The sequence below is a fragment of the Benincasa hispida genome, chromosome 2, assembly GCF_009727055.1.
Source record: "Benincasa hispida cultivar B227 chromosome 2, ASM972705v1, whole genome shotgun sequence".
Taxonomy (NCBI): domain Eukaryota; kingdom Viridiplantae; phylum Streptophyta; class Magnoliopsida; order Cucurbitales; family Cucurbitaceae; genus Benincasa; species Benincasa hispida.
The window spans coordinates 35,412,713-35,427,316 of record NC_052350.1 but is presented as its reverse complement, the minus strand read 5'-3'; the positions used below and the strand labels follow the sequence as shown (position 1 = coordinate 35,427,316).

The 14,604-nt window shown below is 31.7% G+C and overlaps 1 protein-coding gene across 1 annotated transcript; it reads left to right on the top strand.

Moving 5' to 3' along the window:
* The first annotated feature begins 7,109 nt into the window (after positions 1–7,109).
* Positions 7,110–11,652, top strand: LOC120070542. Its single transcript, XM_039022329.1, has 6 exons — positions 7,110–7,590; positions 8,334–8,387; positions 8,497–8,577; positions 10,067–10,136; positions 10,224–10,312; positions 11,322–11,652. The coding sequence occupies exons 1-6, from the start codon at positions 7,414–7,416 to the stop codon at positions 11,454–11,456; spliced, it is 606 nt and encodes a 201-aa protein (XP_038878257.1). The 5' UTR covers positions 7,110–7,413; the 3' UTR covers positions 11,457–11,652.
* Positions 11,653–14,604: the final 2,952 nt, after the last annotated feature.

Sequence of the window (14,604 nt, the reverse complement as noted above, 5' to 3'; positions counted from 1 at the left end):
TCCTAATTCAAATATTAACCTAAATGTTTGGGATGCCTATGATAGGTGAGTAAAGGCTAATAAAGAGGCAAGAGTTTATATCTTGGCGAGTATATCTGATATGCTCAACAAGAAACATGAAGTCATGCCCACAACTCATGAGATCATGGCATCGTTACAGGAAATGTTTGGGCAACCATCATCTTCCATACGACACGAGGTTATAAAATATGTTTATAACTCTTGCATGAAAGATGGAACTAATGTCAGAGAACATATCCTAGACATGATGGTTCACTTTAACATTTCAGAAGCTCAGGGGCTGCCATAGACGAAACTAGTCAAGTTAGTATGATCTTGGAGTCTCTTCCGAATAGCTTCTTGACCTTTCGAACTAATGTTGTAATGAATAAGATTGATTACAATTTGACTACTTTATTAAATGAACTCCAGACTTACAAATCGATGATGAAATTAAAAGAAAGTGAAGCAAAGGTTGTTTCACATCAGAAAAAAATTCTGAAGGGATCATCTTTGGAATGAAGCCTTTAGACAAAAAGAGGTCTGTCTCTTCCTCATCTAAAGATAAAAGTATCCATATGAAGAAAAAGGAAAAAGGGAATAAGAAACCTGCTGCAAAGAAAAGCAAAGCTCCTACAGGAAAGTATTTCCATTGTGGAGAGGACGAGCATTATAAGCGAAACTGTCAAAATATTTGGCTGAAAAGAGAGTTGAAAAGGCTAAACAAGCATTAGTCACATCCACAACAATTTTATTAAGACTGACATCCAACTCAAAATCAATTTAGTCCCTAGATTTCAAAATATCGAAATAATTATGAAGTAAAATTTTAAATTTAATTTTAATGGTGATGAAAAATAGTGAAGTTTAATTAATTATAATTCTTTTAAGTTAATTAATAGACAATAAACCAAAGAAAGAAAGTGAATGTTTAGTAAAAAGTTCAAGGTTAAAAGTGTAAATCTTGAAACCTAAAGTCCAAATTGAAACACAACTCAAATTTCAATGGTAAAATTGTTACATTTTTAAACCTAAGACTAAATTGAAACCAACCTTGAAACTTAAAGAATTAAATAGATAACATTTTAAAACTTAAAGACTAAATAGAAACTAGACCCAAAATCTGGGGACAAAAAATTAATTTCTCCTTTTATATACCAGTATGAAATATACAAAAAAGTATTAAAAAAAAGTTCTAATGTTGAACTTCGCAATCAAATTAAGTAAATTGTCATTCCATCATCCATTGTAAAATGTATTGAAGGAATTGATATATATATATATATAAAAGAACGAAATACATTAGCAAGCTAATTATATCTCAACTTGATACAATATACACAGTGTAAACAATAATAATGTTCAAACTCAAAAGTAAGCCAAATAGTATAACAAGAGTTAGAAATTGAAATAACCAAAAACTTATAAAAACCTCAATAGTTTGTGGAGATTCAAAAGGTAGTCGAGACATACGTTTGATAAGTGTTGTCCTAAAGACAATTAGTCGTTCTACACGGGCTACAAACGTACTATAGTGATCGTCTCATCAGGATACAATGACCAACTCCGATAGAAGTGCAAACTTGAATACTCGGATTTAAAAGAACTATTGGATACTTGTTCTCTACTCAACTCAAGATCAAAAGAAAGAAAGAAATGAGAGAACTCTTCAATTTGAAATGAGATAAAATAAAAATTAAAAAAAAAAAAAAAAAAACAAGTTGTTATTATAGGCTAGCAACTTAGCAACACTTCAAAATACAAAATAAAATCAAATAAATACAAAATTGAAACATTTGCCAAATTTATCTCAATTGAGTCGTTACTTGAACAAAATCAAACATAATTCATTCAAATTGAAGAAACTACAAATTTAACTTTCATGCATGTTAAATTTGTACATAAAACATCATCTTAATTTGATGGTTTCAATCCAATTTGAAGTACATAAAACATAATTCATTCAATGAATTTAATCTACACAATTATATCTTTATATATATATTATATATATATATATATATATATATTATATTATATATATATAATATATTTATATTATATATATAATTATATTTATAATTATTATATATATATATATATATAATAATATATACTATAATTTATATTATTTCAATATTTAAGAATACTTCACTTCCTTTCCCTACAATATAAATATCTAACAAAATATGCATATATAAATTAATTTTATATTTATATAGGTTAAAAAGTTAATGGCAATAAAAATTTAGCTGTAGCGTTCCTTATGCTTTAAAATTTGTAACGTTTTAAACCATAAATCTTAATAAGTACAATTTAGTACGTGTACTTTACAATTTGTAACATCTTTATTGTGAAAGGGTTAAATTGTAAATTTGGTCCCTATGGTTTAGAGAAGGTTAAAATTTAGATTTCATGGTTTATAATTATAATTTAGTCTCGATAGTTTGATGAAACATTCATAAATAGTCCCTACAGTAAGGACTATTTGTGAGGATTGTATCAAATAGTAAGGACTATTTATGATGTTTTATCAAACCATAGAGACTAAATTCTAACCTTCTCCAAACCATAGGGACCAAACCCGCAATTTAACCAAAATAGTATTAAAATTTAATGAAAATTCTTATGAATGTAGATTGATAAATTGATTGAAAATTAATTTTTATTTATGAATTATGAAATCCAAGTCCTTATCCCGTCTAATTTTGATTTTTTTTTAAAATATGGACTAAATTATTATAAATTTCGAAGATAGAAACTAAACTAAAACTTATTAAAGTTCAGGCATTACGTTATTACAAATTAGAAACTATGGAGGCTAAATTATTACCAATCTGAAGTTGAAAGACTAAGACTCGGTTTGATAACCATTTAGTGTTGGCTTTTTGACCCTTAACCTCAAATTAATTCATTAATATTTTGATGATAACAAACCTGCTTTTATTTATTAACAATTTGAATATTTTGAAGTGTTTATTGCATATAGGCTTGAACAATGGTCCCAACGCAATTTGAATCACCCAAATTGGAGCTCAAATGAAGAAGATATAGACGAAACAAGTTTAACGGAAAAATCTTGAGCGGATGATGTTACATATTTTTTCTCATCAAAGTACACCAATTGAAAGGTGCCACTTGAAGCATGGGAGAAACGACAATGGTGGACTTTTGATTTTTGGATTGGTTTAAAATGAAAATGAATATATTATTATTTTATATTTGTGTCTAATGGCTAGTTGGACACATGATGGACTTTTACTTTTTGTTGGGTTTTAAAAGAAAATGATTTAAAAAACATATACATTATTATATTATACTATGTTTGTGTCTAACGGCTAGTTGAGTTTAAATCTTCACCATTCAATTTTCGATCCAATGGACCAAATTAAATGTGGTTTCCAACAATTTTTCCTGTCTATTTAAACCCATCTTCTTCTCCAAATCATAACAACAATTTTTTATTATTTTCAATCCTCCATAACTCATTAAGCTACCATTGTTGCTCTCTCTCTAAGCTTCAATTTTCTTTTTGCATCTTCTTCTTAAGAGATATTTTATGTTTGTGAGAATTAATTCATTGAGTGCTTTTGTAAATCTACTCTTCAAGAGAGTTTTTCTCATATCATTATTCATTTTCAAATTCATTGTAAGGGTTGCTCTTGATCCATAAAAAGTGTGGTTGTAATGGTTTGAACCTCAACCATAGAAAGGATCAGATTCGTTCTTACTCCTGAAAAAAGAACATTATAGCGGTTCGACTCTTAATTGCTCATATTGGATTATTTTGTTTGGTTGTTCTTGAATTTCTATATTTATTACCAATTTTGTTATTAGAATCGAATTGAGTGCTTTAAAGTAGTATTATTAACTTCTTGATTATTCCGAGTTGAATTTATTTGTATGAATTTATTGTTTAAATTAGTTGTTAACAAAAAGTTGGTTAATTGATTTAATTGGACCCCCATTAGGAAAAAAAAATTAATTAGTTTTACATTAACCCTATTCAACCCCTTTAAGGTTATCATACCGATCCTACATTTAGTTTTTTAAAATTAAACTTATGAACTCTACTTTTACCTCTAAATTTCTATGTCATGTTGTCTACTTTCTAGCAATATTTTCAAAAGCTCCACTAACGTTTGAAAACTAAAAAAAGGAATATTTGTTTACATGTTGATTAAAAATTCAACTGTTCTTTTTGTAAGAAAAATAAAAACCAAGTAAAGAAATTAGAAAAAATAAAATAAATATAAATTTTAATAATAGAAAACCAACTATTGAGACATCGTTTGGTAATCATTTTGTCTTTTGTTTTTAAAAATCAAGTCTATTTTCTCTTAATTTCTTGCAATGATTTGCATCTTTTTTAGATACAAGAGTTGAATTCTTAGAAAAAATCCAAAACACAAAAACAAGTTTTTAAAAGCTAAAACCTCGTTTGGTAACTATTTCATTTTTAGTTTTTGGTTTTTGAAAATTAAGCTTTTTTTTTTTTTCTTAATCTCTTACAATGATTTACATCATTCTTGAGTAAAAGAGTTGAGTTCTTAGTCAAATTTCAAAAACAAAAATAAGTTTTGAAAAACTTTTTTCTTTAATTTTAAAACTTGGCGGTTTTAAAACACTTTAAAAATATAGTCAACAAAATTTGGAAACATGGATGGAAGTGAGACTTGTAGGCTTGATTTTCAAAAATAAAAAACCTCAATAGTTTTCAAAATATGACTTTGTTTTTAAGAACGTCAACAAAAAAAGTAGATAACATAACTGTTCGTTGCTATCGTGATTCGCACTCGGAGTGTATTATAAAAAATAAATTGGAAAAATAAGTTCTAAGTATGAATGATGCTTTGATGTGTTTATGTATTTGTAATGCGTTGATGCGTTATAGATGTGCAACAGAATGCACGACACTCCACTATTGACGTTCAAGTTTTCCTAAATCAGACCCAAGTATAAATCCAATTTAGGTTCCTTGTAAGTCCAGGGTCGAACTCAAGGATTCAGGTTAAGCTAACGCAGACCTTGCGTTGTAGCTGTTGTAGAGGTTTCCTAAAATATATGAAGAAATATGTTATTTACACTAAGGTGTTGTGCTTGTGCAAGAAGATACAAAAGAGTTGAGTAGTGAATGATGGATCATGTGAAAATGGATTTTAATGTAAGTAGTATGCGTCGATCTAAGATGAATGTACACGAACCAGAATGTGATGTGGATGAGGTGGCTTGCTTATCTTTGTTTATGTGTTAGACTCTTATTCACACTTCTCAATGCGAATAACATACAAAACCTATCTCTAGGATGCATGCGTCGAACACATAATGCAATAAACACCAGTAAGTCTATCTCTAGATGTACTAGGCGTTCTACTTGATGCTGGCTTATTTACTCTTTCGAATAATCTAAGCTAAGGATGCTTTTACCAATTGATCAAGTTGGCTTAGGCGTTTGAAATGAAGTTTTGCATAAAGTATATATGCATTCAACACAAACAAGAAATAAACAATGACAAAGTGTGATGGATCAAATATATGAATTTATAAAGAAGCAGATTGTCTTTACAAAAGCAATATTTAATCAGTTTAAATGAAAGCGATAAATGAGAGGAAAGGAACTAAGTCAAGCCACAGAGTACAATCTCTTGTATCCCTTTGGCTCAATTCTAGTTGTGTACAATCACTTGTATAAGAATTGGACGAAGTATCTTTCTCAAGCTCAGCTTCCTCCGCTCCTTGACCGGCAGTGATGGTGGTTTTCTACCCTTCTGCTCTTCTCGGCACCACAGCACAACTTCTAAAGATCTAAACTATGACTATGCTAATACTGAGAGTGAGAACTTGAAAATTTTCTGTGTACTTCGAACTCTGGAGGGATTTCATCTATTTATAGGCATTGGTCATCTCCAGCTTGGTGATGGGCAATATTAAAGTCTATGTCCTGGTCAGCCGCCTAACACTCGGAAGCTTTTCAGACGCCGCCTACTACAGGTGCCCATACTTGCAAGTGGTGATTTGACACAAACAGCCTAAATCAATGGATCTTCTTTGCATTGAATCCCTCCGACGCATGGCCCACACGTTAGAACTTTGCCTGCGACACTTCTTACTCATGCGTTAGCTTCTTGTTGAAATCCTGCAATATAACGCGTTAGTGCCGCAGTATTTAGTAATAAACATTCTTTTGCATGAGTTTGCTAATGTTTGAGTAATTCTATGCATTTCTTCTAAAAATGAGGAGATTTTATCATTAAAAACCTTAGTTTTTCCAACTTAAGAGCTAAAGTAACTTGTATTTCTACAAGTTATCAATAACAAAAAATCTAGGGGTAGAATGAATGTTTATACCTTATAAGTTTAATTTTCAAAAATTAAAAACGAAAAACTAAGGTCCCGTATGGTAACAATTTCATTTTTTGTTTTTGTTTTTTAAAATTAAGCCTATTTCTTCCCCATTTTCTTACAATGATTTGCATCTTTATCAAGTACAATAATTGAATCCTTGGCCGAATTCTAAAAACAAAAACAAATTTTAAAAAATATATTTTTAGTTTTCAAATTTTAGCTTGGTTTTTAAACTATTGGCTTAACATTAAAAAACGAAAATAAAAAATCAAATGATTACTAAACGGGACCTAAGACTTACATTTGGTAAATTCTTTTAGTTGAAAAAGATAAAAACTATACATTTTTTGAGTCCAAGATTAAAGGTCGATATGAATTGACTAGAGAAAAAGAATTGTTTTATAAAAAAACTCGTTTTTATTTAAATTCTTCTGATATAAACTAATTAAAATACACGACTTCAAAACTATTTTGAATGATTACTAATACTTCAATTTTTTTTTAAATCGAATTATTTTTAAATTAAATACTTTAAAAAGAACTAAACTTAATACATTTTAAATAGTTATCAAACAAACCAAAATTGAAGTAGGTGGTGACTGGTGAAGGTGATCAATTACCCTTATTTGCAACCTAAGGCAAGCCATATACAATATGATAGTCTTTAAATTGGGCCCTTTAAAAGAGGCTTAAAACCCTAAAATAAGGCCATTTTGTAGAACCAAACAAAAGGGAGCTACCTCACATGGGCCATCTCAAAAGCATAGACGCATTACGCAATAGAAAAGCAAAGAGAACGTTCAAGAAAAGCCTCGTTGAATCTCGTGCGAGAAGGCCTTCCTTCAGAAGCTGCGCCTAGCGCCATTCATACAAACAACAAAACCAAGAACCTGCTTCCTCCCCCCCGCAATTCATAATCTTCAGGAAGCTTCGAGGTGTTATCACAGATCCAGTTCATCCCTTTTCATTTTATCATTCAAATTTGGCGTGCGCTTGTTTGAATCGGATATTTACATTATTCTTGGTGATCGGGAAGATTGGAAGAAGCTCTTCTTTATTGGGTTCGTGATGGAAAATGGAGGAGCTGTTTCGTCAGAGACCCAACAGGGGGCTTCTTACACCTATTGGGTTAGGGAAGCGCGGAAAGATGCAGCTCCACTTCCTGTCCCTCGTAAGCTCTCTGCTGATGATATTCTCGCTTCTCAGGCGTCTCAGCCTCCTACCCTTGGCTCCGTTTGGAATCGGGTATCTTATTTGGTTTTTGAATTGCGACATTTTCTTTTTATTGTTTGTTGTTCTTAAGGTAGAGATAATTTGATTTATTTGCGGGAAATCTAGCGTTTGTAATCATATTTGAAATTGGATATTGAAGTCCACTCCAATATGTTAGGAGGCTCGATTTTTTTTTTATCAAAAAAAGTTTTGGAAATGATTTTCAATCCAGGAATTTGAAATGTTGGCAATATTTTAAAGTAATGAGATAAATTTGGAAGGAATGTAGTTGTTTTTATTTCTTGTTAAGAAGGAGGTTTGCTGAAAAAGAAAAAGAAAAGAAAATGTTTGCTAATATAGCGTTTTAGTCCTGATTGACCCTTCATCTGTTCATGTTTTCAAACTTTGAGACAGTATACACTTTGTTAAATATCTTTGACCCATTTGGTTGGATTATGTCGATATCATGAAGAAAGTTGAAACTTGAAAGTGAGGAAGGAAGTCAAACTTTGTTTATGATTAATTTGTGTTAACTTTGAGATATGACGTAAGGCTAAATACTATATTGAATGTGTCCTTTTCTATGTAAATTTAAGAGCACAGTAGCGTCAAGGATGTGAGACATACTATTTATAATTTAGTAAAAGTGAAAACATGGAGGTGGACAACTTAGATTCTCATACAGGGAATGCCACTAAACTTACTGGCTTTTGAGATGATCTTAGATCTAGAGGGGTTTGTATGTGACTGATGTCTTGTGTTTACTATTCATGTAGGCTGGAACTTGGGAAGAGAAGAACTTGAATAAATGGGCAAGTGATAGAATGAAGGTTTGTAACTCAACAGGCGCAATGTAATTGTAATTTTTTCTGCCATGCCAGTCTATCTGTTGTTGCCTCTTTTTAACAGGATCTCTCCTTTTTATTTTCTTTATTATAGGAGTTGCTAATGTCAGTGGCCTCCTTGGAGTTCTCCAATGGTAAAGCAGAAATAGCGGATGTATCAAAATGTGTTGGGGATGTAAGTTTTAAGCCGTCTTTCTTTGTAATCATACAAATGGTTGTTCTATAAATTCAAGTGTGAATACTTTTGGTGGGGTTTGCAATATCACTGTATCATACAAATCTGTACCAGCTTTATGTGGTGGTATAATTCTTGACATAAATCTAATCGATATTAATCGTTCTTAATTATTTGTTGATTGCAGTTTAAACAGATATATCAAATTCTTGAAATATAATGTTGTAAATGTAAAAGCACATGCTAAGTATACTGTCCAAGTTCACGATTTCATGCACTTGCATGTGGCATCATTTAAATTTAAGAAAGAGTTATACCATTTGAATCTGTAATTTGGCCAACTTACTCTATTTTCTTAATCATGTTTTTTGGTTTCATTCAGGAATTGAGTCAAGTACTATAATTCTTTCTATTCGTGTCTGTTGGGTGCTTTCCTTTCTTCCTTTTCATTTTTCTAATTTCATATTGTACCATCGATTTAGAATTAATGAGACTCAGATTTATTTATTTTTAAACATTAATTGAATTCAATTGCAATTAGCTTAGGATATTTCAATTTAAATGATAATTGGGGGCATCTACTATTTCTACAATGTTTCTTAGAAGTTATAAATCCTATTACGTTGAGGAAGATGTCTTATCACCCTGCCTTTCTTTTGTAACCTCTTCTGGCTATTAATAAATTACTTTGTGTTTCTTATGAAAAAGGAGGGAGTCTGGTGTGTCTATTTCATAGTATGTTCTGATTCCAGTATTCTTTGATGGTCTTCTAGAATAAGAAGTCATGATGTTGTAGATATATGCCTTTTTATTTAAAGAATCAGTGTTGAATTGTATGGCTCTTTGCTTGTCTGGGTGACTTTTATGGTTGCACTCACTGAACTGGTTTGTTACTGAGATATTAGACCACAATTGTTTTGTTGGCAGTTGCTGGTCTGTAGGTAGTAGCAACTTCATTGACATTTGTCTCAAAAGTTAATGCTTCAAGTAGCTTTACGTAGTTGGCAACTGTTGTGTGAAAAAGCGAGTCTATGGTATTTGTTGAAAATTGTGTACTTACACTCCTTAAAATGTCCTCCTTTCAACACTTTAACTAGTAAAAATGACATTGTTATTTTTTTCTTTTTTAGTATAACCAAACATTTAGGGTGGAGAAATTTGAACATTTAATCTTTTGATTGAAGATGTGTGTCTTAATTAATTGAACTATGTTCGGTTGACACAAGAAAAACTGATAATTAATAATGTCAATATCAGCATCTTAAATACGCAATTTATCCTATGGTGGTCAAGTCTCCAGTTTTTTCTTCTAGTAAATCCTACCTCCCCAAGCTGCAAATTGCTTAATGATAAAATGAAGTTACAGTCCAAAAATAAGATGAAGAAATCAATGAAATGTTCATGCCTGCAATTGAACAGACACCATTTTTTTCCCACTCGTTTCAGTTACTATATCAATGACTCAGGCTCTCTTGATTCATGTGTGCAGGCCTTTTTAGTGACTGTCCGTAATAAGAAACGCGTTGGTTATACATATGAATTCACATTGAAAATTAAAGGTAGTGTTAGCTTAATTACATCTGATTAGTATCACTTTCCTTTGTCTATGTATTCACCGAAATAACACGATTAATACATGATATCAGGTGAGTGGACTATACGACAGGAGAAAAAGATGGTGAAGGGGCATATAGATGTCCCAGAATTCTCATTCGGTGAGCTAGATGACTTGCAGGTACATTGTACTTTCTTTTCATTATTGCATTTTAGGGACTGCAAATTCATTGAATGGTTCTAGGGTAGTAATCATAGAGAGACTCATTAGTGAAGATAACATGTAATAATAAATACGAGCACTAATTTTTCCAGACTTTAGGCTGCCTTGGATGTGGACAGATGTATACAAGATTCTTTTTTGCTCTTCCTTGCTTTTTTTCTCATATAATAAATTAGTTCTAGTCTATCTATTTAGAGATCTGAATCCGCTCTTCCTGAAAAGACAATCAGACCACAATAGGAAGCTCAATGTTAACTTCCACTGACTCGATTTGAAGCACAAAGAATAGAGAATATTCTCTTTAATCCTACTAGCAATTTCTTTCTTTCATTGTCCTACGTGTGCTTTGATTATTAACTCACCCTTCTCATTAATGACGAGTCTTTCTCGATAAGGGTACCCTTGAACCAATCACCTTTCAGTTGAACCTTGATGGATTTCAAACCAAATGAACCTAGGGAGTTGTGAGCCAATGTGGGGATCGACAAGGCTGATACTGAATTCAGTTTCTTAATTCTTGCATTGATAAGACGTAAAAATTGATAGGTTTTAGTCATGGGCTCATGAACACCTTAACCAAACAAGGAATGGAGTTAACTCCCAATTCTTACTTCCCCAACTCTTTGGGCCAAATACCCACTAATAGTCTTAGGCCCTGAAAACAAGTGAACATTTTTGGTTATTACTTCAATAATTAATGGTGATTTGCTGGGTGATTTACTGAATAAGACTTCTTTGATTATCCTCTTAGCCTGCTTTTAAATTGTATACTCCCTTTTTGAAGCTTTTAACCTTTTTGGCCTGTTTACTTACATATATATATGTTCGGGGAGAAGGGATTTGTATCGATAGCTAGTAACGATAACAGAATATTTTTCGTTGATAAAAAAGAAAATATTTCTATTACTTGGGGTTTATCCGCTTGTGATTCTAGCCCATGAAGTGTTTTGCTTGTGAAATATTACAGATGGACGTGAGACTGAGCGAAGAGAAAGACCTTCTAGGTGAGGATAAGTTGCAGATTTGCCAAGATTTGAAGCGATTTTTGCAGCCTGTTCGTGAAAAGTTGCTTCAATTCGAACAGGAACTCAAAGAAAGATAATAAGAAAGGTTGATTCTCAACATTAATATGTACCAATTATTATTGTACTTCAACACGTTGATTGGCAGGAATGTTTTATTGGATACCCTTTCAAGGATCATAATTTATGAACAAAGACCGCAGATTTTAGGGGCCTTTGAGATTATAAAATTGTAATGCAACTTTAATAACTTAATTTGTTTGGGAACTTCTTAGATTCTTCCAATGTTTAAGGTACTTGAACTCCTTAAATATGATGGAATTTTTTTTTTTTAAAAAAAATATATTATTATTTTTTTACCAAGGCCCCTTTGTGTGGTGTACTGGGGGATGAGAATAATGTGTTTTTTTTTTTTTTTTGGAAAATTGCAAAAACCACTCATAATATATGGGTGGAATTGCAATTATACCTTCCAACTTTAAATTGAGTCTTTAAACTTCTACCAGTGGAACTCAAACTATAAAAAAGGATAAAAATTGAACTTTAAATTTATATAATTGTATCAATTTTTAATGTAGTGTTTGAAAATAATAAAAAAAATAAGGTACTTGAGAAAAAAATTTTGAAAATAGAGTGGTCGAAGAAATAAATTTTAGAAATAAGATTAAAGGTCAAATTATTGACAAAAATAGGGTAGTGGTGATGGTGATGTTGAAGTAAAGATAAGGGACTAATTTGAAAGAAAAGAGTATTTAATTTTATTATTTCTTTCCTTTCTATTTTATTTTCGTTGATAAATATTAAAATAATATTATTTTTTTTTAAAAAAAATCAATTTTATAGTATAGTAGATACAACTATAATGATTAAGCAAACAAAATTTGCCACATTAATATTTTCAGTTTTTTCCAGGTCGTTGGATTTTTCCCCATGAAGTTTGCAATTAGACTCTCAAGCTCTCCTCCATTGCTTTTTAAAAGTAAACCCTTGAATATCATAACAACACATTATTTTATTTTACATTTTTGTTAGTTCAATAAGTGGAAGTAAATGGAGTTCTTAACCAGTTTTACTCAGGTTGGTAAATGAAAAGATCACTTTTCAGTAGTGTTGTAATTTACCCTTTTGAGTATATAATTGTTACAATTTTTTTTTAAAAAAATTTATTATTATTATTATTATTTAAATTTACTCTAAAAGGTTTGAAAGTGTAATCTTAACCAATAGAATAATTCAGCTTTAATCTTTTAACCAATAGAGTAATTCAGCTTTTCATGCAAATGTTTTGCAACTACTATCTTCGTACACTTACCTATTGTGGAAATCCAAAATGTAAAATGATTTTTTTTTTGGAAAAAAAATGTCAAATGACCTTTTATAATGATTTTTTTTTTCAAAAAAAAAAAAAACCAAGTGACCTTCTATTGATGTTATAGTCAAATGAAGTTATGAATTTGTCCTTGATTTCTTCCTTCTTTTCTTCCTCTCCTGTGCGACCACAATTTCTCTAGCGATTCAGGATCAACAAAACTCTCTTTTTTTCTCTTTCCTAATTTTTTTCTTCTTTTTCGGCAGACCAACTTCGGCAAAACTATTTTTTTCTTTTTTTTCCCCTCTTTCCTTCTTCTCCAACATGACCAATTTTGGCAAAACTATTTTTTTCCCTCTTTTTTCCACTCTTTCGTTGCTCTTCTTCTTTTCTTACGTGATTAACTTCGGTGAAAAACTACACACCAGCTCCAGCTGTTAGAAAGGAGAGTGATCTGTGAGTGAGGAAAAGAAGAGCAAGAACAAGAGAGGAGAGTGATTTGTCAATGAGGAAAGGAAGAGAGGGAGAGGATAGTGATTTATGAATGAAGAAGGGAAGAGAGAGCGAGAGAGTGAGAGAGGTTTTTCTGCGTGCGCGAGTTTGTTTTCGTAAATTCACTCGAATGTGACGTTAGCGGAAGGTTATTTGACATTTTTTTAAAAAAAAAGTAGGGTTGGCAACGGGACTGGGGTGGGGTGGGGGAAGGTCCCTCGTCCCCGACCTCGTGGAGGAAATTCCTCCCATCCTCGCCCCCATCCCCACCATTTGAAGGTGGGGACAGGGGCAGAGATTCCCCGTCGGGGAAACGGCATCCCCACGGGCCCCATTCCCTGTTTCCCCACAGGGATTTCTCCTACTAATTCCCACGGGGAATCCCTTATTAGATCCCCGTTGGGATTCCCCATTTTTTTTCTTTTAATTTTCTAAGTTTGGGCTTGACTTTTGGGCTTACATTTAGAATTTATATATTCAATATCGGGGTCACAATACTATAAGTCTATAGTATACATTATAAACATACAATATAAATAAGTATTTTTATATATTTATAATATATTAAAAATATAAATATATAAAATTGAGGTCGGGGTCGAGGCGGGGATACCATCCCTGTCCCGCCTCGTCTCCAGACGGGATCCGAAAAATTTCCCGATTTGACCCCATTCCCGGTCAAATCGGATTCCCCACCCTGATCGAGGTCGGGTTCCCCGGGAAATTTTGCCAACTCTAAAAAAAATGGGCTATTTGCCATTTTGGACAAGAATTTCAGGTCACTCGTACAAATTTTCCCTTAGTTTAAGCCATGTTTGAAGTCACTTTTATCCTATATTGAAAATCTTTTTTAGATTTGTGTTTGAGAATATCAAAATTCATTGAATAAGTTCGTAATTTGAAAGTACAAATTTATCGTTTTAACATAATTTCAAGGTTAAATTATATAAAATACTTTTCAGTAAGGTTAGTTTCAATAACACTTGTAAGCTTTCTAAAGTTTCACTTTTACTCTTAAATTTTAAATTTATTTCAAAACAACTTTTTCTTATTTTTTTCACTAAAATGAAGATAAAAGAAAAGTAACACGATAATGACTTGTAAGATAATGGTACATGCCACCGACTTGCCAGTTGCAAGCTTCTTGGTATCCAAGTCGGAGGTTGAGACATGGGTTTGAGCTCCAACATGTAGACACCAAAGTCCGATGACATGCTAAGATCTTAGTGGAGAACTTGGTAAGTGTGAGAAAGATAGTCATGGTAGAAGACAAGATTCGTTTTAGTTATTGTGTTAAGTTATTCCTAGCCCGATGAGGGATATGAATCATCACAAAAATACCTAGGGATGGACATCAAAATTGACAAACCCGTAAAAATCAAAGTGATCTAACCAAATTTTTAGATTTTACAGTTGACGTGGTTTGG